The following is a 23,957-nucleotide window of genomic DNA, read 5'->3' as shown; positions in this document are numbered from 1 at the left end:
ACTCGCCAATTTCGTTGTATATTTAACTAGAATGACAATAAAAGATTATACTTACTCTAACTTTCCTATCTCTAGGCTCCCCCGCCGCGCTTCCAAACGAGCGTCAGGCGTACAAAGTCACTCGCCCGGGCGCATGCGCGACAGAGTCGGCCACCTAGACGGCTGAGACCATCGGACGGTCTCCCTCATCTCGAGGGTTCGGCGAGCTCCCTGCCGCTCTCAGCCAATCAGCGGAGCGGAACGGAACGCAGCGGAGAGAATCTTCGGTTCCTGTTCGGGAAAACGGTGAGCAGCGGAGGGTGCAGAGGCGTCCTCCTGCCGCCAACTCGCGAGTCTCGCAGGAGGGAAGAGGCTAGCAGCTCTCAGTTAGGGCTGATGCAGAGAGAAATTGAGCATGTGCAGAGTGCCGGTGCTGCTGACGAGCTCCCGACTTGCCCTGCACCGTGCATATTGTTAGAGTGGCTTGCAAAGTGCACAGATTAGCCCCTATTTTCCAAGCTCAGCAACTTTCAGATAAGTGGACTTCAACTCCCAGAATTCCTCAGGGGGGGATTCTGGGAATTGAAATCCACTTAAAGTTTCTAGACCTTAAGAAATCTGGATTTTTTTTAATGGCATGAAGTGGTTACAGTCTAGCTCATTTTCCTTTTCTCTTCTGTTTTGTCCAGTCCACCAGTTAGCTGAAGTCTCTAATCATTAACAAAAATAACATATTCAAATATATTCTTGAAGGAGTATATGAACCAATATTGGCTATTTACAAATTGCTTATGTTACTATATAATTGCTGCTGATTAAACCAATATTTGCTGATATGATATACTGCTAGAAATCATTTATTAAGAATTAAGCTTTGTTATTGGCTTCTGTTTATCTTATTGTATACTGCCAGAAATGAGTTGTTTTCTAGCAAATTGTAACCTTAATACTGGGTGGCATTACTGTAAATGTTATTTATGAGCCCGGAAAACTCCCTAGTTTGGTTCCTTTATCTATGGGGCCTGATATTCGTGGCTTCAAAGCTAGGCACATTCTTGAAAACACAGAAGAAATTGTTACCCGGGCATATCAGGCCCCATAGATAAAGGAATCAAACTGGGGAGTTTTCCGGGCTCATAAATCCTTAAAGCATTCTGCTGAAAAACAACTTGGCAAACGGGGGCTGCTACCCCTTAACTCAAGGCCATAGGAATACTCCATAGATAAGGGAGACAGAGACAGGAGCTTGAACAAAAGAATTGACTTTTGGTAATGACTTTTTGTCTCTGATTGGAAAAAAAAACTTTGTTTCTATCTGCCTAAAATGTCTATAATACTCTGAGCCATTCCTTCCATGCATCTGGTTCTACTTTTGACACCCAGCTTTTGCTATGGCCATAAATAAAAGTTGAAAAAAGCTTTTTGCAAGCCTCGTCTGGAGTCTCCACTCTCTGGCATTTCAGTGGCTCCAGGAAACTTCTGGGACCTTCTGATCTTTGATTTACATTTTCCCCCCAAACATATCTCAAAATAACATTCCCTCCAAGGTCCAGTTCACTGGTCTAATTTAAGGCCAATTGTTTCAAAACAATACTTTCACCCATTATCCATCAAAAAAAAAACCTGGCCCTTTTTATCCCTTTTAAACTTTTTTTACAACCAATTTTTTTTTTGTTGCCAAAAGTTTTTAAATCTTTAAAACTTTTTCCCCCCTTCATAGTAATAAAGGAAGGGAAAGCAAAAGAGAAAAGGGAAGAAGGGATGGGGAGAATTTGCTTTTTTTCCTTTTCCCCTTCTTTGAGACGTTAATTAATCATGCAAATGTAATTCGTGCCTGCAATTAAGACATGAATTAATAATACAGGTGCAAAAAAAAAGTTAGGAATTCCATACAGAACTCTGCGTAAAAGGAAAGATAATATTTCTTTTTGTGGGACAAACTAAAGCAGAAAGTAACAATACTTTTTAAAGTTCCATTAAAAAAAAAAATCAGACTGACTTGGTGCCTTTAAAAAAGATTTTAAAAAGAAGAAATAAAGATAATTGGCACCTTTCCCTTGGAAACTAATTATTCTGAACTTTAAATAGCTTTATCGAAAATAATTTGCAGCGTGCTGTAGCTTCCTGCAAAGCATTAGGAAATTACTTTTTTTTACTGTTTAATTATATTGGATACTAATTAGATCAGCGGCTTGCAACCTATGAAATGTTGTTATCAGTTACTCTTACATAATGTATCCCGTCGATTTCTGCTGAAGTGAAACGTGGCTAACTTGTTTCAACTCAAAACTCCCAAAATCAGCAAAGTAGGAAATTTCCACTTTGTAGAAAGTGTCATTGTATTTGTCCCTGAGTACCATAACCGGAAATCAGAAAAACTCTGAATGTTTAATTTAAATCTGCGATTTATTTCTAATTAGCTTCAGTCGTTGCCCTGGTATTTATTCATAGGGAGGAAACGTCCAGATCAAACATAATTTATAATGTTGGATTTTTCCCTCTTACCAGAGGGAGCCCCCCTTGTGGAGGACTGTGAAGCCGTTACCATGGCAACTCGACTGCGCTGTACAGTAGAATCCATTTTACGGCAGTACAGTGGAAGCCATTTAAAGGCACAACAGCCTGTATCTTAACAGAACACCCCCTCCCAAGGGGTGTTAGGGGTGTCTTACCTCCACAGTATTTGTCTCCAGAGAATAAGTCATCTGTGTACCAAGTTTGGTTGAAATTGCTGAAGGCGTTCCAGAGTTATGCTGGAACACACAAACACACACACAGAGAGAGAGAGAGAGAGAGAGAGCGAGAGAGAGGGAGAGGGAGAGGGAGTGTTTTTTACATATATATATAGTTGTCCCTGCCAAAGATTGCCATTAAAGGCTAAAATAACCATTAAATGGTAACACTTGTATGACATAAATTAAATGGACAAAATAAAGGACAAAACTATTGGATGGATGGATGGGTGGGTGGATGGATGGATGGATGGATGGATGGATGGATGGATGGAAAAGGACAGCCCTTTATTTCAGAAGGCTGCCCTTTAGATGGATCAATAGATTTATTTTTCAGAAAGTGAGTTTGGTCCTTTATTTTGTTTGCTTAACTTATATTGTACAAGCATGATCACAGAATGCATGGTTTAATTGCAGAAATCCTTTTTAATACCCATTTCTTATAACTTTATAACCATATTTTTAACCCTGAGTCTTCCGAGAGTGGGCGGCATACAAATTAATTAAATTAATAAATAAATTAAATAAATATGCTTTCTATATATTTTTATTGCCCTATGTCCTTTTTTGCAAAGCTTCTCTTCGTTTTGCTCTCTTGGATTTCCCTGTGCAAAGTTACGGGCGTAATAATCATCTTCTAGACTTTTCCTGTCCTTTAACAAACCCTCTTTCAGATCTGCCCTTTTCTATCGGGCACCTTGTCTTCTGCAAGGAAAACAGGGTCACCGCAGCTGTATCATGGGCTTGTCAGGAAATATTACTTGGCAGCTAAAAGGTGGAATAATAATAATAATAACATAATATCCAATACAGATAGGCAAAATAAATAAATAAAAATAAAACCAAGGACGCGGAGAACCCCCTGCTAAAATCAAAACATCCTAGCTTTCTGAACTCACAAACATTGATATGAATCACGGGATGGTTTTCACTCGTTCGATCCAGAGCTTTCCGAGATCATGTTGGGTTAGAAAAAAAGTTTGCAGGACTTTGGCCTCGTGGCAGGTCATTCCACTCTTAATTGTTGTCCAAGAGAGCCGATTGTCCTCTTTAGACCTCCGTCAGTTAACTTTCGTCTGCCTAAAGTCTCAACCTATTTTCTGCAGAGCGGAAATTCCCGATTAACCCTGATTTAGCCGGCCTCCAAAACCTCTTTATTAAGTTAGCCCTTGACTTACGACCTTCACCGAGCCCCAAATTTTCTGGCGCTAAGTGAGACACGTGCGTTAAGTGAGCTTTGCCCCATTTTTTCACAACCTTCCTGGTTGAACGAATCGCGGCCGTTGCGAATTGTGAGTCCCACGGTCTTGTTGAGTGAATCTGGCTCCCCCGTTGATTTTGCTCATCCGGTCGCAAAAGGGGATTGCGTGACCCACACAGCCACCGTCATAAATATGAGTCGGTTTCCAAGAGTCTGAATTTGGATCACATAACCACGGTGATGCTACAACAGTGTGAAAAATGGTCATAGTGTGTCAGGTTTTTTCCTAGTGTTTTTGTAACTTCGTACAGTCAATAAGTGAAGTGTTGTAAGTCAAGGACAACCTGTCCCTAATTGCTCAAAAAGGGTGGCACAATTTCCTGCCGTTCTGGGGAAAAAAAATGTGTAAGAACAATTGTGCAAATCCCAAAAAGACCTCATAGATCATACAGAATGATAATAAGACACCAAACTAATCAAGGAGAGAAGCAACTTAGAACTGAGGAGAAACTTCAGCAAGAACAATTATCCAGTGGAACAACTTGCCACCAGATGTTGTGAATGTTTCAACACAACAAGTTTTAAAGAAGAGGTTGGATAACCATTTGTCTGAAGTGGTGTAGGGTTTCCTGCCTGAGCAGGGGGTTGGACTAGAAGACCTCCAAGGTCCCTTCCAACTCTGTTATTCTATTCTATTCTTCTATCACACATAAATCCCTCTCTAAATTTCCTCCCCACTGATAATTTTAAAAAAATAATTTAAAAACTGCTTTCCAACCCATAAAAAAAAGCTTCTCATCCTTCATTTATCACCTTTGAATATTAGATAAATTAAGATTTCATGACCCAAGGCAGAAACTTCCTTTTAATATTACTCCTGGCAGCTGTTAACTTCTACAGATTAAAAAAAGAAAGAAAATCAGAAAAAGGAAGGTTCTCTTTTCTTTTTTTAAAGTTTATTGTTTTGATTTCCGACGCATACATTCACAGATATGCAATCTCATAACTCTTATTAACAAGGTGCGCTATCTTTTGACATTTATAACGATGTTTCTGACACTATTGATGGTTGATCATATTGTTAAAAATGTTGATGACAGTATCAACATTTCTAACAATATGATCGAGGTGGGTTTTCTACCATCCCATACACCAGTGGTTCCCAAACTTGGCAACTTTAAGACTTGTGGATTTCAATTCCCAGAATTCTCCAGCCAGCTCTTCAATTCTGGGAGTTGAAGTCCACAAGTCTTAAAGTTGCCAAGTTTGGGAACCACTGCCATACACCCATCATTGATTTCTCTTTTTTCAATGCATCAAAAGGGGTTGAAAATCATGAAGTCATCACATTGCAATCCCAATTTCTAATTTTGCACGCCAGCGATGCATGCCGCCATCCCTTTGTGCTGCTTTCTTTTAGCAACCTACTTGCAAGTATCGATCGACTTCGTTTAGGATTAGGACAGGATCAGGGCAAATCGACTGTTTCCCCCCCCCCCCTCTGTCCATCCATCCAACCAACGTTCTCCCCACTTGACTTCGGGCGCCGGTTTGTTAATATTTGTTAATATTTGCTGATGGTTTGTCAACGGGGCATGAAAAGGATGAATGGCCAGACGTGATGACAAATATTGACTTTTGGTTTGTAGAAAAGTGAACTTTGTGCTGAGAAGGAGAAACCAACATTTCCTGAAAATGGAAAAAGAAGCATCTGTGGAGGCCTTAAAATCTGCCCAGGAGACCATCATCAAAGAAGAGGTAAGCGGGGTTTAATCGGGGGTCATTTTTACGCCAGCAATCAATGCTAGGTTATATATAATAGCAGAGTTGGAAGGGGTCTTGGAGGTCTTCTAGTCCAACCCCATGGCTAGGCAGGAAACCCTCTACTGTTTCAGACAAATGGCTATCCAACATCTTCTTAAAGACTTCCAGTGTTGGAGCATTCACAACTTCTGGAGGCAAGCTGTTCCACTGATTAATTGATTAAATTTCTCCTTAGTTCTAAGTTGCTTCTCTCCTTGATTAGTTTCCACCCATTGCTTCTTGTCCTGCCCTCAGGTGCCTTGGAGAATAGTTTGACTCCCTCTTCTTTGTGGCAGCCCCTGAGATATTGGAAGACTGCTATCATGTCTCCCCTCATCCTTCTTTTCATCAAACTAGACATACCCAGTTCCTGCAACTGTTCTTCATGTGTTTTATCCTCCAGTCCCCTAAATCCTCTTTGTTGCTCTTCTTTGCACTCTTTCTTGAGTCTCCACAACCTTTTTACATCGTGGCGACCAAAACTGAATGCAAATATTCCAAGTGTGGCCTTCCCAAGGCCTTATAAAGTGGTATTAACCCTTCACGTGATCTTGATTCTATCCCTCTGTTGATGCAGCCTAGAACTGTGTTGGCTTTTTTGGCAAACACAGTTCTAGGTTCGAGAAGACCACCGTTGTTTTATTCCTTAAGGCAGTGTGTTTCTCAACCTTGGTAACTTGAAGATGTCCGGACTTCAACTCCCAGAATTCCCCAGCCAGCGAATGCTATACACACACATACACACACACACACACACACACATACATACATACATACATACATACATACATACATATATTTAGTGTCACAACCCCTGGTAAGCCCCAATTATAGGAGGACGCTAACTGCTTCCATTCTCTGTCCATCGGCTCGTCACAAGAGACCATCACGACAGAAACCCAATATTTTTACTGTTGCCTTTGTTACACATTTGTGTTGTATTTGTGCTGATAAATAAATAAAGGGAGACTAGTATAGATCTATTTCAAAGCTATTTAGCTCTCATCAGCTAGCCATACCCTTACTGGGATTCGAACCTCTGCTGTATTGCATCAGGTTCGAATCCCAGTAAGGGTATGGCTAGCATATATATGTAGGTCTTTAGTTATTCGGGTTTTCTCCCGCGTAAAATTGGAGGTGTCTTGGTGATGTTCCGACGAAGTCTCATTCGTCATCTTCAGGCTTCGTGCTTCCAGGAGCAGTGAGCATTGCTCGTGGAAGCACGAAGCCTGAAGATGACGAATGAGACTTCGTCGGAACGTCGCCAAGACACCTCCAATTTTACGCGGGTGAAAACCCGAATAGCTAAAGACTTACATACTAATACCCGCGAAAACCTCAGAAAACATATATATATATATACAAATAAAACACACATATATGTGTGTGTGTGTGTGTGTGTTTTATTTGTGCTGATAGATAAATAAAGGGAGACTAGTATAGATCTATTTCAAGCTATTTAGCTCTCATCAGCTAGCCTTACCCTTACTGGGATTCTGGGTAAGGCTAAGCTGATGAGAGCTAAATAGCTTGAAATAGATCTATACTAGTCTCCCTTTATTTATTTATCAGCACAAATAAAACACAAATATAACAAAGGCAACAGTAAAAATATTGGGTTTCTGTCGTGATGGACTCTTGTGACGAGCCGATTGACAGATGATGGAAGCAGTTAGCTTCCTCCCATAATTGGGGCTTACCAGGGGTTGTGACACTAAATATATATATATATATATATATATATATATATATATATATATATATATATATATATATATATATATACACACACACACACACATACATACATATATATACATACACATACATACATACATACATACATACATATATATATATCTGCAAATATAGTTGTACAACACAAGCCATGAAGACATGTTGAGAATTGTCAAGACAAACGATGCCATGAATTAATGCCTGCTGTTGCAATTGATAATTGTGTATTTTGCATCCGTTGTGAAAATGCACGCTGTCACTTTTTCCCTTCATTGACCGTTCCCTGCATGGTTTGATCATAAGACTTTGTCTCAGGTAAGCGAGCCTAAAATTGCAGTTCCTTCCTTTTTTATGTCTGTGGAAATTCTTAGCCATCCAAAAATTTGTCCCAAATATGCTTTTTTCCAAAAGGCGACAGGATTTCCTTTGTTATTCCTTGAAGGCGTTTCGTTTCTCGTCCAAGAAGTTTCTTCAGTTCTGACTTCGGTCAGAACTGAAGAAGCTTCTTGGATGAGAAGCGAAACGTCTTCGGGGGGGGGAAACAAAAGTCCAGGTGCCTTTTTGGGGCCAAATAAAAAGCATCTTTGGCATTTCTTCCTTTTAATTCTTTTTCTAATTTCTCCTCTTTTTTCCCCCCCCTCTTGAGCTGGGGAAAAAAAAATCCTCACCGCTGTTGATCTTCAGTTTTTAATCTTGATTCTTCTCGATCCATGACGTCAACTCCGCTTTCCTTTCCTGATTCTTCTCTCTCTTCCTCTCTCTTTCAATCACAAATATGAATTCTCCTGGCTTGCAAGAACGTAAGGATTCCCCTCCGCACCCATTCAAAGTTTATAAGAAGGAATACGGAGAGAATAGCTTCCTTGGTGATGTAAGACACCATAGGAATAGCAACGCGCATCGTAACCCAAAAAACAATCCTATAATTTAGAACATGCTGCTTTTTTTTGAAGCATCTCCTGCCTTTTAAGGTAAGACTAAAAATTAAAATAAAAAAATCTGTTTTCCTTAAGTGTGCTTTGGCGGTAAATGTTTTTTTTTTGTGGGGCTGGGAAGTCAATTTTTTAAGCATTGTTGAGTTTTTGAAAGTCAAAACTTGTGTTGAAGCTTTGGGGTATCATTATTTAGCAATAGCAGTTAGACTTATATACCGCTTCCTAGGGCTTTCAGCCCTCTCTAAGCGGTTTACAGAGTCAGCATATCTCCCCCACAGTCTGGGTCCTCATTTCACCCAGATAGATAGATAGATAGATAGATAGATAGATAGATAGATAGATAGATAGATAGATAGATAGATAGATAGATAGATAGATAGATAGATAGATAGATATAGAGATATAGAGAGAGGAAGAGATAGATATAGAGAGAGGGAGGGAGGGAGAGATAGATATAGATAGATATAGATAGAATAGATAGATAGATAGATAGATAGATAGATAGATAGATAGATAGATATAGAGATATAGAGATATAGAGATATAGAGAGAGGAAGAGATAGATATAGAGAGAGGGAGGGAGGGAGAGATAGATATAGATAGATATAGATAGAATAGATAGATAGATAGATAGATAGATAGATAGATAGATAGATAGATAGATAGCAATAGCAGTTAGACTTATATACCGCTTCATAGGGCTTTCAGCCCTCTCTAAGCGGTTTACAGAGTCAGTATATCGCCTCCACAGTCTGGGTCCTCCTCAGATAACAGTCAGCTGAAGTGGCCTGCAGTACTGCACCCTAACCACTGCGCCACCTCGGCTCTGAGCCGAGTATGTTTGGCAAAATACCATATTTGATTGGATGTAATTCACATTTAGTTCATCTTATTCCTCCCCAGCAAATGTATTTTCATAGTTTGCCCCTTTACATTAGAGCAGTGTTTCTCAACCTTGGCCACTTGAAGATGTCCGGACTTCAACTCCCAGAATTCCCCCAGCCAGCGAATGCGAATGCTGGCTGGGGAAATTCTGGGAGTTGAAGTCCGGACATCTTCAAGTTGCCAAGGTTGAGAAACACTGCATTAGAGCATATTAAACATTATAATGTTACCTATGTTACCTACATATTAAACATTATAATGCAACTCTTATGAGTTACCACTTTCATAAGATGGTGAAATTATTTGCCAGTTCCAACAGTTTATTCGCAAGGAAAACTAGATTTCAAAGCAGAACCTGTAATATAGTTCAACAAGCTTCTATTGGATACAGAATTTACACATGTATGTCTACATACATAGAGAAGAAAAATGCTTGCTGCTTTACTAATCTTGCCATCAGATTGCAAACAAATATGTTGTTTCTTTGTTTTCACATTTAGCTTTTTATACTGAGATACTAAACTGTGTGTGCAGAATAATTAAAAAAAAGCAGCCTGTTGAATATATAATAGTGGATAAAAGAATTGCTAGTAATTGAAACTGTATTTGCAAATCCACAGATTATATTTGATAAAAATTGCATGTTTTACCTAAAATATTTATAATAAATGTTTTTTATATATCAAAAAAAAAATAAACATTATAATGTGTTACATGCTTGAGTGTCTCTGGAGTCTGTGGTCTTCCATGGGTAATGTGACGCAACCCCGTATAATTGGTTATGGATAGCCACACATTAACCATGGTTTAATTGGTGTCACCCCCCCCCTCTTTTCAGACTATTACTCAAAGAAAATGGGTGAAGCTGGATCAAACCACTTACGTTGACCCAACCGGACAAACAAGGTAAACCATCTTGTCTTTTATTCAGTCCACGAACTAAGAATTAGGGTTAGTCCTTGGCTTATGACCATAATGGACTGCAAACCTTTTTTTTTTAAAAATTTTTAATGTTAAACACATTTAAAGAAACATAAATTAAAACAATAAAGGAATAAAAAGTTCCATCATACAGCAGTTCCAGATCGGTATGCCTTTACAATCGAAGTTTTTCCTCCTATACATTCGTATCTTACATTCGTGGTCCCCTTATTCTTTATTTATTTATGTATACTATTCCATATTTATTTGTACTCAAAACTGTTTATATCAGAATATCATTTTATCTCTATTGTACTTTGCGTTCTATCATTTCGCTACTATATTTTATCTTAAGTGCACCTTATCTTATCTACTGCGTCACTATTTTAGGTTTCCCTATTTCTTGTTTCTGTCCTTTTATATCATTTGTTCCAGGTTAAATAATATCCCGATTCCTCCTTTCCTTCTATTTCTTTCGTCAGTTTGTTCATCTCCGCGCATTCTAAAAATTTTCTTATCGCCTCATCTTCCTTGTTTTTCCCCCAATTTTGGGCCTAAGTTATTCTGGCTGCGGTTATAATACGGAGAATTGGGTATTGTCTTTCTCCGCTGTCCTTTTTTTGTAGTTATACCCAATGGAAATAGTTCAGGTCAAACCTTCTGTCCTTAAGTAAGACATTTGTTCAGAGGGTTTTGCTCCATTCTGAGCCCTTTCGTGCTACAGTCGTTAAGGGAATCACTGCAGTTGTTAAGTAAGTAACTCGGTTGTTAAGTGAATCTGGCTTCCCCATTTTACTTGGGCCCTGCAACCGTCATTAGTATGAGTCAGTTGCCAAACGTCTTTAATTTTGATCATGTGGCCGTGGGGATGTGGCAACGGATGCAGGTGTGAAAAACGGACACAAGTCCCTCTTTTCAGTGCCGTTGTAACTTTGAACGGTGACTAAACATACAGGTGAGAACTAACTGTGTTGGGTAAATCAATAATTATCAGGCCGTTTTGTAGGGATGTTCAGCACCTGAGTTCCCACGCTGTGGGAAAACCATGCTTTGTTTTAAACGTTAAGTGGTACCATAAGCCACAGTGGCCTGGTTTATACGCAATGTGGAAGGAAAGAATTTGCAGGTCACATACATGATTTGAAGCTCCAGACCACATCAGGGTCACCTATCGAAACCGAGGGACCAAATCTTTGATTTTTGGCAGCACCATATTAGTTTTGTCCCCAAAAGTGAAAAAAAAAATTAACAGTCCAAAAATAGAGTCTTAAAGTTTTATCTTGGTACTTCCTATGCCTGGATAAAGCAAAGGAAAACTTTTTTTAAAACTAGATAAATAGGTAGGTAAGATAGATAGATAGATGATAGATAGATAGATAGATAGATAGATAGATAGATAGATAGATAGATAGATAGATAGATAGATAGATAGATAGATAGATAGATAGATTTGGTAGATAGATAGATTTGGTAGGTAGGTAGGTAAGATAGATAGATAGATAGATAGATAGATAGATAGATAGATAGATAGATAGATAGATAGATAGATAGATACATACATACATACATACATACATAGATAGATACATAGATGAGAGAGAGAGAGAGGGAGAGAGAGAGAGATTTGGTAGATTAGGTAGGTAGGTAGGTAGATGATAGATAGATAGATAGATAGATAGATAGATAGATAGATAGATAGATGATAGATAGATAGATAGATAGATAGATAGATAGATAGATAGATAGATAGATAGATAGATAGATAGATGATAGATTTGGTAGATTTGGTAGGTAGGTAGGTAGGTAGGTAGGTAGGTAGGTAGGTAGGTAGGTAGGTAGGATAGATAGATAGATAGATAGATAGATAGATAGATAGATAGATGATAGATAGATAGATAGATAGATAGATAGATAGATAGATAGATAGATAGATAGATAGATAGATATATATATATATATATATATATATATATATATATATATATATATATATATATATATATATATATATATATATATGGTAGATTAGGTAGGTAGGTAGGTAGGGAGAGAGAGAGAGAGAGAGAGAGAGAGAGAGATTTGGTAGGTAGCTAGATAGATAGGTAGATAGACAGATATGCATGCATGCATAGATAGATAGATGAATTAGAAAGCTAAATAAAGGAAATTTTTCAAAGAAAAAAAAAAGCACAATGAATTTGTCAAAATGACATTATCCCTGACAGCTTTTGAAAGTAATGATCCGGGTTCTACTATTTATCTTATATTTTGTCCTTTTGAACAGAATATGGGAATCGGTCAAACGCACCACCAGGAAAGAAGGATTTTCAGCTGATGGTAAGCCAACTTTCCTTACTCTGCGGCTCAAAACAAAATCCCCCCTCCCCAATTACTGTTGAATGAGAAAATTGGACGAGGTGTATTACGTAGGTAAGAAAGAACAAATCTGTCCTAGCACTGATGATGTCACTTAGTTGGGTGATGAGACGTCACCAAGCTCAGAGAGCACCAAGAACCCCACAATTCTCTTCCTCCCCCTCTTCCTCCTCCTCTTCTTTCTCCTCTTCCTCCAAACCCATTGTCAGCACTCCTTCATTGAGTAATTAGGAAAGAAAACCACAAGACTCCATTGATAGAAATCAAGTGTACTTTTACTAATTATAAATGATCAGAAGCGTAGCAAAGCGAAGACTGATTATTTAGGCGCGAAAGCAAGTGATATATAAAATAACCCATTCCCCACCCCTTGGCATCCCAGTTGCAGTCCAATCATAATTCTCCCAAGTGTCAGGTGTGAGATAACTTCGAAAGGCATCACCAAGATGGAATGTCGGTGCCGTTGGCCTTGGCGGGAAACCTCCTCCGCATGCGCATTAAGACGGGCGGCAGAAACTCCAGAATCTTCCTCCAGCACAATTAGTAGTCCCCTCCCAAATACCATGCCCCCCCCTCGCCGTTTCAATGGCAGCCAAAGCAGCAGCAAAGCAGAGGCTGACACCCATTCCCTTCTAGCACAGATGATGTTACCTAGTTGGGTAATGAGACGTCTGCGAGGAAACCACCAAGCTCAGAGAGCACCAAGGACACAAATCAGCGCAAATGGGAAAATTGGCTCTGTGGAGACACCCGTTGGGCGCAAACTTGGTTAAACGTTAGGTTTGTGGATAGAGCCTGCTCTCCATCCGTCGGGGAAGGTGTCTGCGAAGGCCTCCTGCAGCTTTCGAGAAGGGGGAAAGGGCACCTCGAGGGGGAGAAACTTGAAAAAAACTGGTGCTTGAAACCCAAGGAGCATCGCAGGATAACCCTTCGAGGGGAATTCTTAAGACTCTGGAGGTTGTGGCTCAACGTGGCACGACAAAACCGCGGTCCACTAAAGCGCGCCCGATTAAAGCGCGTACCTGACGTCATCAGCAGCGCGACAAATAAAATTAAAAATAAATTAAATTAAAATTAAAATTAAATTACAGCAAGCCGATTCACATAAAGGTAAGGGTTAGGTTAAGGGTTAGCGTTAGGTTAAGGGTTAGGGTTAGGGTTAGGTTTAGGGTTAGGTTTGGGGGGGTTAGGGTAAGATTTTCGCTTTAATTTTAAATTTACCGCTCACAGCGCGATGTTTTCGTCGCGCTGTGATGACGTCACGTACGCGCTTTCGTCGAGCGCGCTTTAGTCTACCGCGGTTTTGTGGTGGAACCGTGGCTCAAAGGGACACTCATTTTAGAAACCCCTTGGGGGATGTTCACACTCACGCACGCGTGCACACACACAAACACACACACACACACACACACACACACTCCTGGCAACAGCCATGCCCCAAGAGGTTGGGAAAGTGGGAGAACCCCCCCTAAGTTATCTTGAAATTCCTTCAACAAAGGAGGGGGATCAGATGCATTTTAATCAAAGGTGGATTTTGTCTTGTAGACAAAAGCCCATTAATTGCTCCCTTTGATCCACTTGATTCAAAGCTAATTTTATTGGTGAACTGGGTTAGATCTAGAGAGAGCAACTGGTCACACACACACACACACAAACACCAAAAGGGATCTTTGCCAGCTGAGGCTGATAAGGCCAGGGCTGCCCTCCTCCAGAAGATCCTCTCTGGATTCTTCTGGTCGTGGCTGAGCCTCGAAGCTTTGGCTGTTTGTGGCACCTTCGGTGATGCTTTTTCCCCCCGGCTTCTGCTCTCGTCAGGTGTGGCCGTCATTCCGGTGCTGCAACGGACCCTCCACTACGACTGCATGGTCCTGGTGAAGCAATTCCGGCCTCCCCTGGGAGCCTATTGCCTGGAATTCCCCGCAGGTAGGAGACCGGACTGGGTGGGAGTGGGGGTGGGTCTTTGGGCTTCATAATTGGGGCCAGAAGGCCTTCCTTTCCCTTCCCTCTTCTTCCTTTCCTTGTTTCCTCTTCCCCCTTTCCTTTCCTCTTTCCTTTTTATGTCCTTCTCTCTTCCTTTCCTTTTTTCCTCTTCTGCCTTTCCTTTTTCCCTTTCCTTTTCTTCCTTTCCTTTTTCCTCTTCTTCCTTCCCTTTCCTGTTTCCTCTTCCTTTTCTTTCCCCTTTCCTTTTTATTTCCTTCTCTTTTTCTCTCTTCCTTTCCGTTTTTCCTCTTCTGCCTTTCCTTTTTCCCTTTCCTTTCCTCTTTTTCCTTTCCTTTTTCCTCTTCCTCCTTTCCTTTCTATTTTTCCTTTCCTTCTTCCTTTCCTCCATGTCTCTTCTCCCTTCCCTTCCTTTTTCCTTCTTTTCCCATTCTTTCCTTTCCTCTTCTTCCTTTCCTTTTCTTTTCCCTTTCCTTTCATTTTTCCTTTCCTTTTTCCTCTTCTTCCTCTTTCCTCTTTTTCCTTTCCTTCTTCCTTTCCTCCATGTCTCTTTTCTCCCTTCCTTTTTCCTTCTTTTCCCTTTCTTTCCTTTCTTCCTTTCTTCCCTTTTTCCTCTTCTTCTTTTCCTCTCTTTTATTTCCTTTCCTTTTTCCTCTTCTTCCATTTCTTTCCTTTCTTTTGTCCATGTCTCTTCTTTCTTTTTGTCTGTATCCCCCTCCCCAGTTCGAGTTGAGCCGCCCTGAGTCCCCTTCGGGGGAAAAGGGCAGCATATAAATTTAATAAACTGAACTGAACTGAACTGAACTTTCCTTTCCTTTTTTCCTTTCCTTTCCTCCATGTCTCTTTTACCCCTTCCCTTCCTTTTTCCTTTCCTTCCCTTCCTCCCCCCCCCTTCTCCTCTCCTTCCCTGTTTCCCCCCCAATGTCTCTCTCTTGAAGCTAAAAGGCCCCCACTTTGCTTTGAGCCCCGATGGCCCCATGGTGTCCCTTCCGTTCTTTTCGATGGAGCTTCCTGTAACTCCGGTTCTCTGTTTGCACTGCAGGCCTCATTGACAGCAATGAATCTCCCGAGACAGCTGCCCTCCGCGAACTGGAAGAAGAGACAGGTTACAAAGGGGACATCCTGGAATGTTCTCCAGGTGAGCTTTGGGTTCTGCCTTCCCGGTTGAAAAAGAAGAAGGTCCTTGGTGCCCTCTGAGCCTTGGTGGTTTCCTTGCAGATGTTTCATGGCCCAACTAGGTGACATCATCAATGTTCTAGACGTCTCACACTGATAATGTTCCCTAGTTGGGTCTTCAAACGCCTGCAAGAAAGCCACCAAGCTCCGAGAGCATCAGTCCTCCTTTTCTTCCTCCTCTACCTCTTCCTCCTCCAATCCTAGTACGGATGATGGCTTAGAACCAGTGGCTAAGACGATGAAAGGTTGGTAGTTCGGCGGTTCGAATCCCTAGCGCCGCGTAACGGAGTGAGCTCCCGGGATTTGTCCCAGCTTCTGCCAACCTACCAGTTCGAAATCAAGTAGAAAATTAGGGACCATATTTGGTGGGAAGGAAACAGACGCTGAGCTTGTAGATCAGAAAAGTCGACAGTTCGGCGGTTCGAATCCCTAGCGCGGCACAATGGAGTGAGCCCCCGTTTCTTGTCCCAGCTTCTGCCAACCTAGCAGTTCGAAAGCACGTAAAAAATGCAAGTAGAAAAATAGGAACCACCTTTGGTGGGAAGGGAACAGCGTTCCGTGAGCCTTCGGCGTTGAGTCATGCAGGCCACATGACCACGGAGACGTCTTCGGACAGCACTGGCTCTTCGGCTTTGAAACGGAGATGAGCACCGCCCCCTAGAGTCAGGAACGACTGGCACATATGTGCAGGGGGAACCTTTACCTTTAGGATAGATCTATTTCAAGCCATTTAGCTCTTTTCAGCTAGCCATACCCTTTCTGGGATTCGAACCTGGGCTGCTTTGCGTATATTAGGGAGATGTATTAACCTCTAAGCCACGGGCTCTTCTTGCTTTGTTGGCTGCACCAGGGGAAAGATTGAGCATTTCTTCTTTTTTTTTGTTTATCACAAGAGGCCCTGCAGGATAAGAAGCAGATCTCTTGGAGAAAATCTACCCGTCCAGTTACTTAAGATTACCGCCCCCTTAATAGCACTTAATTAGTCCAATTAAATCCAGGTGATTATGTTTCTAAATCGGGAAACGGGTATTGTTGACGGGAGAAAGTTGGTGATTTCATGCTAGACACGTTGAAGAGGTAGCAATAAAGAGTTTTCTGAAGCGGAATACAGCTGGAAGGGACCTTGGAGGTCTTCCAGTCCAACCCCCTGCTCAAGAAGGAGACCCTATACTATTTAAGACAAGAGGATGTCCAATCTCTTCTTAAAAACCTCCAGTGATGGAGGAAGGAAGGAAGGAAGGAAGGAAGGAAGGAAGGAAAGAAGGAAGGAAGGAAGGAAGGAAGGAAGGAAGGAAGGAAGGAAGGAAGGAAGGAAAACAGCATAACAAAATAATAGCGTTGGAAGGGACCTTGGAGGTCTTCTAGTCCAACCCCCTGTTTAAGAAGGAGATCCTGTACCATTTCAAACAAATGTTTGTCCAGTCCCTTCTTATACACCTCCAGTGATTGACCACCTACAACCTCTGGTGGCAAGTCGTTCCACTGGTTAATTGTGCTCACTGTTAGGAAGTTTCTCCTTCATTCCAGGTCGACTTACACAAAAAAATTGTGTCATTTTCCCCCCCCCCATGAAATGAGGGTAGAATGATGGGTTTCTTTTCCGTGTAACTGAATGTCAAATGCTTTTCCCCAGCTTTGTGCTTAGATCCTGGGCTGACAAATTGTGCGTCACACATTGCGACCGTCACCATCAACGGAGACCTCCCGGTCAACCTGAAGCCGAAACAAAAGCCCGGTGGGTGTTTACTTAACTTTCCTTTCTTTTTGTCCTTCTCCCAAATGAACATTTCCAAGGTCCATGAAGGTCCGGCGGTTTTTGATTTATTTTGGGGTGTGTTTATTGGGGATCTCAAACTTGCCATGGACGCACTTCGATATCGAAGTATGGCTGAATCCATGAACTATGGATCCTGTAAAGCTCCCAGATCATCTTATTTTAATGATGAATGGATCTGATTTTTACTGGCCGGATGCCTTTCCTGTCACCAGAGCGGAGTTTTGTTCAGCAGGTATATTCTCAGTGTGCTTAGAGAGAGAAATAGCTGCCTCTACTTAGGATCGAACTCACAGCCTCCTGATTGTGGCTGTGGTCTCTAAGCCACTGTAAAACCACTCTTGTAAAACTCCCAGATCTGGCCCTAAATATCCCACAGACCACCTGAGGGCAGCAGAGATACAGAATAGGCTTAATCTTTGCTGCCACCTAGTGGACGATCGTCATTTTGCAGTCCGGGTTCTGCAGTGCTAATTCTCCAATCTTTTGCATTCCCCATGGCCCTCGACATGCAACAGTTCATTTAGCGACCTTTCAAAGTTACAACGGCACTGAAAGAAGTGGCTTAGCACCACTTTTTTCACACTTACGACCACTGCGGCCATCCCCACGGGCACATCATTTAGCACGAGCAGTTTGCAAACGGAGCTTTTGGAAGCTGTTTGAAAGGACATGCGGAGGCCAAAGGGTGGGGGGCGGCGGGTGGGTGGGGCTACATTCAGTGTATAAGACGCACCCAAATTTTCACCCTTTTTTTGGGAGGGGGGAACTGTGTCTTATACTCCAAAAAATACGGTATTCATTTATTTTAGCCCTGTTTATGTAGGGTATCTTGGAGGTGGTGACCCTTGGAGAGGTGTGTGTAATGAAATTTCATTTGTAATGTATGCCGATCAATACACATTCAAAGTGACAATAAAGTTATTTTAAGTTATTCTAAGATACCAAAATATATTCGGGTGTGCGGAAATACCATCCCAAGGAAACATAAATTGAGATTTGAAAGAGACACCTATAACAGAAAAAGAAAGGGAGAGAGGAGGAGAGGAAGAAAAAGGAAGGAAGAGGGAAGGAGAGGAGGATGGAAGGGAGAGGAGAGGAGAGGAGAAAGAGGAGAAAGAGGAAGGGGAAGGGGAAGAGGAAGAGTGGGAGTAGGGGAGAGGTAAGGGAAGAAGGAAAGGGAAAGGAGAAGAGGAAGGGAGAAGGAAGGGAGGGAGAAAAGAAAGGGAGAGAGGATGAGAGGATGAGAGGAAGAGAAAGGAAGGAAGGAAGAGGGAAGGAGAGGAGGGTGGAAGGGAGAGAAAGAGAAGGAGAGAGGGCAGGAAGGGGAGGATTAGGAGTAGGGGAGAGGTAAGGGAAGAAGGAAGGGAAAGGAGGGAAGGAAGAAAGTAGAGAAGGGAGGGAGGGAGAAAAGAAAGGGAAAAGAAGGTGGTGTCAAAATAGACGGATGGGATGGTAAATAAAGCAACTCAATTATAATAAATATATTACAATCTTTTAAATGGAATAACAAATGCATAAGAATGACACATGTAAAGAAGAAAAATAACTATATGTATACCTATAATTGTAAGAGAATAAAAAATAGAAAAAACTTTTTTAAAAAAAGAAATATTGTCCCCTTTTTCAGACGATGCACTATTAAATGGGAAGGGGGGGAAGAGGGGGAAAATAGAAAAGAAAATATTAAATATACAAGTATATATTCAAGAGCGAGATATAAAGGGGAAAAAAACATAGGATAGATTAGCGAAGGGAAAGGAATAAGAAATGATAGCAAACTATATTCGGGTGTGCGGAAATACCATCCCAAGGAAACATAAATTGAGATTTGAAAGAGACACCTATAACAACAGAAAAAGAAAGGGAGAGAGGAGGAGAGAATGAGAGGAAGAGGAGGGAAGGAAGATAGAGGTAAGGAGAGGAGGGTGGAAGGGAGAGAAAGAGAAGGAGAGAGGGTAGGAAGGGGAAGAGAAGGAGTAGGAGTAAGGGAGAGGGAAGGGAAGAAGGAAAGGGAAGGAGAGAGGGTGGAAGGGAGAGAAAGAAGGAGAGAGGGTAGGAAGAGGAAGAGAGGAGTATGGGAGGGGGAAGGGAAGAAGGAAAGGAAAGGGAAGGAGAGGAAGGTGGAAGGGAGAGAGAGAAGAAGAGAGGGTAGAAAGAGGAAGAGAGGAGTGGGGGAGAGGGAAGGGAAGAAGGAAAGGGAAGGAGAGGAAGGTGGAAGGGAGAGAGAGAAGGAGAGAGGGTAGGAAGAGAGGAGTAGGGGAGAGGTAAAGGAAGAAGGAAAGGGAAGGAGAGGAATAAAGGAAGGAAGTAGAGACGGGAGGGAGGGAGAAAAGAAAGGGAAAATAAGGTGGTGTTACAACAGGCGGATGGGATGGTAAATGAAGCAACCCAAATTTGTATATATTATATTAAATGGAATAACAAATGTATAAGAATGACAAATGTAAAGAAGAAGAACAATTATGTGAATGTATACTTAAAATGTTATGTAAGAGAATAAATTGCAAAAAGAAAGTTATCCTAAGTTCTCTAACTTCGAACATCAGAGGCCTAGTAGGGTTGTGTTGAACGCCATTTGTGAGAGAGGTGTGAGACCCTTGTGCAAAATATACACAACAGTTCAGATTTAGCCCAGGTCTTATTTTTGTGACCTTTATGTTCTCTTTCTCCCCTACAGAGGAAGGAGGTACGTTCCCTTGTTCCGTTCTTTTTTGGCTGGGAACCCGAGACGAATATTCTCAATTTCCTTCCGAGTCCCAGCATCGGGTTCGAATTCGCTCGTCTTTTGCAGTCGCTAATATCCTTCTTCGTCATCAGAAATTGTGTATTTTTTTTTTGAGGTCGTCTTGCGCATCGCTGGTCTTTTGTTAGCAACGGGATAAAATGCATGAACAGGTAGTCCTCGACTTACGACGTTCATTTAGTGACAGTCTTGAGGTTGTGACGGCACAAAAAAAAACGAGTTATGGCCATTTTTCACACTTATGACCGTTGCAGCCTGGGGGGGGTCATGTGATCAAAACTCAAGATGCTTTGCAACCGACTCATATTTATGACGGTCGCAGAGTCCCGTGATCCTCTTTTGCGACCATCTGACCAGCGAAATCAATGGAGAAGCTGAATTGGCTTAACCACCATCTTAATAACTGAACAATTGCAGTGATTCGCTTAACGACGGTGACAAGAAAGGTCATGCAGTGGGGGCCAAACTGACTGGACAACTGTGCCTTGCTTAGCCACAGGAATCGGGCTCAATTCTGGTCATAAGTCGAGGACTACCTGTATATAGGGATCGGGGGGGGGGGGATACATTTAAAAAAAAAATGTTTCCGAGTTAGAAACCTGATTCTAACTGGTTGGGGGGATCCAGCTTCCTGCAGATGTTTTGGGGATGAAACCTCTGCATGAAAACCACCAAGCTCAGAGAGCATCGAAGAGGCCACCGGTTCAAGCCCCGAGCTACACATATTCTCTGCAAAGATTATGTCCTTTTTGAGATGCTAAAAGGGGCAAAAATGACATTTTGGAATAAAAGAAATCAGCGTGATGGAGGATGGCATTAATTCCATCACCTCCAAGGTTTTTTCGTTTTTTCTTTTCCTCTTCAGAGTTCGTGGAAGTCGTTACGCTACCAAAGAACGATTTAATGCAGAGAATTGAAGGTAAGGAAGTATGAAAAAGGTTGTTTTGAGATGAGGTTCCCTTGCGAGGGTCAACTTAGAGATGTCTGAAATGGTATGTAGTGTTTCCTGCTTGGGCAGGGGGCTGGACTAGAAGATCTCCAAGGTCCCTTCCAAATCTGTTATTCTGTCATGCTGTTTTCCTTCCTTCCTTCCTTCCTTCCTTCCTTCCTCCCTCCCTCCCTCCCTCCCTCCCTCCTTCCTTATTCCCTTTCTCGTTCTCCTTCCTGTGGTTAGAGTGCAGAATTGCAGGCAAAAACTCTGCCCACTGCCAGGAGTTTGATCCTGATCGGCTCAAAGCCGACTCAGCCTTCCGTCCTTCCGAGGTCGGTGAAACGAGGACCCCGATTGTCGGGGGCAAGAGGCTGAGTGTGTAAGATGTTTACAGAGGGCTGTAAAAGCACTGTGAAGTGGTATATGTCCAAGGGCTATTTCTGTCTGTCCGTCCATCCATCCATCTACCCATCCATCCGCTGTGATGGTGCAGTGATTAGAATGCAGTATTGCAGGGGGGGAAAAAAACTCTGCCCACTGCCAGCAGTTCAATCCTGACCAGCTCAGAATTGACTCAACCTTCCGTCCTACCTCGAACGCATTATTATAACACAACTTTATTATTGTGATAACACTTTGGAGAGAGGAAGGGTGGCGCGCATGGAATCGCCCGAGCCTCCTATTCAGCTGTGGTTACATTACCCGGTTCAATCATTTCTAGAATTAAATTCCGCTTTCGCCCGGATTATAGGGCCCACGTCTCGCTAAGTGCAGGGGACTCCATCCTTGGCAACTTTAAGCCTGGCGGGCTTCAATTCCCAGAATTCCCCAGCCAGCTTTGCTGGCTGGGGAATTCTGGGAATTGAAGCCCGCCAGGCTTAAAGTTGACAATACTTGTGTGTGTCCTTGTGTTTTCTGCAGAACTGGTGGCTGAGGAACATCTGGTTGTGGATGCCAAGCTCTACGCTTACGCCCTGGCCCTCAGGCACGCCACCGACCAGCCCTTCCAGGTGCCCTTCATGAAGTTCTAGAACTCCCAAGGCCGAGGATTTCGCGCCGAGCTGTTTCCCCGCACAAGAAATTTTTTTTTAATTACTTTTAATTCAACTTCACTGGAATCGTCGGTGGGGAAAAAAAATAAAAATAACATCTTCTTACCGTCTTCCGGTCTGTTATGGATTCTTCAATGGGTTGTTGGGTTGAGTAGTTGGCCAAGAAGGTGCGTTGTATCTTGGGTTGCCTTGGCCAACTCAAAAGGGAAGCTCTTGGGACTTCATCCGTGCTTGTCTTCTCTTTCCTGGACAGTGCAGGGAAGAAGTCCCATCTCCTCTGACCAAGGCTTCCCCAGAGCATGCAGCAAACTCCTGGTCCCGACAAAAGTCCCTTTTATTAATTTCCTGTGAATTCTGCTCGTTCACCTCCAGCAAAGTCTTTCGAGGGATGATTTACAGTCACAGACCTCATCTGCCTTGGAGAGCTGCCAGGTTGATATCTGCAGAACTTGGCAAGGAGTCTCGGAGTCACAAACCAATTAAGCGAACTGATTGTCTCCTGCAAACTCCACTCCCCTTTCGCTCCTCTTTTATCTCCTCTGGGAGGGGCCATTCACCATCCATCTGTGGCCTTACTCCCAAGTCGACCCGTTCTTTAGCTGCTCCCTTCCTCTGGCAACGCTGTGCATGTGCGCACTGGGAACAGGCTCCAGCTGTTCTTCTGCCTCACAAGGCAGCTGATAACTGTTGGACGGCTCTGGCCCCTTCTCTGCCTCCGACACAGAGCTCTCATCCGATCCTTCTCCAGACTCCAGGACTGGCCCATCTTCCTCCCCAACCTCCTCACTGTTCGAATCTCCTGCCAGCTCCCCTGGCCACTGGCAGGTCATAAGAAGTTCTGTAGTTTTTTTATGCATTTGAAACCCCGTTTTTCACTGGAAAACTCGGGGTGAATTTTGTTAAGCATTGGAGATAACCTCTCTCTCTCTACGTCTTGCAGACAAATCTAGACATGGGTAGATAATCTTCGATGTAACAACCACAACGGCAACTGAAATTTTCATTGCTGACCCAGGCGGTTGTTAGGCAGAGTTACACTCAATTTTGCGACCTTCTGTGCCATGGTTGTTAAGCAAATCACCACAGTCCTTAAGTGAAACCCACTGTCGGTGTTCCAAGTATCCTGCAGAATTAAATCAGAGTCCAAGGTAAAACGATCCTTTTTGTTCCAATTTAACAAGACAGACATCTTAGGCACATCTAACCCTAACCCTAATACTGGAAATGACATCAGAATTCCACCCAGTTAAAAGTTCATGATCTTGTCCCCACACCCACAAATCCATCACATGGTCCAATCTTCTTCTTCCACGCTGGCATCCACACCCAGCTGCTTCCGGTCAGGTGTGAAAGTGCGGAGACAAAGGATGACCTTGGCTTCTAGTAAAGAATGAAAACAATACATTCCACAATCCTACTCCTGTCTATTTCCCCCTCCCATCAACTATACTTAAAGAAACAGCATAATGAAGTAAGAGAAAGTGTGGCAGGCCAAAATTCTAAAAGGAATATAAATGCAGGCCTGACCCCCGCCATTGTTCAACACCGTCTTCCTTGGCTTGCCCATAAATTTGTTGGTGGAACCACAGGCAGAAGTTCCAGAGGTCTTGAGAGTCGCCGGTCATTCGAGGCTGCCCATAATCTTCTCCCCACCTCTAGCAGGGAACTCTGGGAGTTGTAGTCCACAAGTCTTCAAAGTTTCCAAGTGTGAGAAATCCGGTGTGGTGGCCGATGGGTTGAGGAGATCCTGGTTCCTCTTCAGACATGGAAG

General features: G+C 42.4%; 1 protein-coding gene across 2 annotated transcripts; it reads left to right on the top strand.

Annotated features, from left to right (window-relative positions):
* The first annotated feature begins 119 nt into the window (after window positions 1–119).
* On the top strand, window positions 120–22,165 carry NUDT5 (nudix hydrolase 5). Of its 2 annotated transcripts, XM_087722387.1 has the most exons (9): window positions 120–285; window positions 5,562–5,670; window positions 10,111–10,178; window positions 12,478–12,530; window positions 14,385–14,492; window positions 15,550–15,645; window positions 17,317–17,418; window positions 21,069–21,122; window positions 22,056–22,165. In XM_087722387.1, the coding sequence occupies exons 2-9, from the start codon at window positions 5,608–5,610 to the stop codon at window positions 22,163–22,165; spliced, it is 654 nt and encodes a 217-aa protein (XP_087578513.1). In that variant the 5' UTR covers window positions 120–285; window positions 5,562–5,607. The 2 variants fall into 2 exon arrangements, with proteins under 2 accessions (XP_087578513.1, XP_087578514.1); XM_087722388.1 differs by lacking the exons at window positions 21,069–21,122; window positions 22,056–22,165 and adding an exon at window positions 20,138–20,710 and having other exon boundaries at window positions 169–285.
* Window positions 22,166–23,957: the final 1,792 nt, after the last annotated feature.

This window comes from Thamnophis sirtalis, unplaced genomic scaffold (assembly GCF_051295495.1).
Source record: "Thamnophis sirtalis isolate CommonGarterSnake01/CBP01778 unplaced genomic scaffold, rThaSir2_p1.2 scaffold_9, whole genome shotgun sequence".
In the NCBI taxonomy this organism is placed as follows: domain Eukaryota; kingdom Metazoa; phylum Chordata; class Lepidosauria; order Squamata; family Natricidae; genus Thamnophis; species Thamnophis sirtalis.
The sequence above is the reverse complement of the archived record's forward strand: the minus strand, read 5'-3'. Positions and strand labels throughout refer to the sequence as shown.

Coding starts and splice junctions, on each gene's coding strand:
- NUDT5 (XM_087722388.1), top strand. CDS start 5,608: ATGGAAAAAGAAGCATCTGTGGAGGCCTTAAAATCTGCCCAGGAGACC. Junction 12,531..14,384: donor AGAAGGATTTTCAGCTGATG/GTAAGCCAACTT, acceptor TGCTCTCGTCAG/GTGTGGCCGTCATTCCGGTG. Junction 14,493..15,549: donor TTGCCTGGAATTCCCCGCAG/GTAGGAGACCGG, acceptor TTTGCACTGCAG/GCCTCATTGACAGCAATGAA.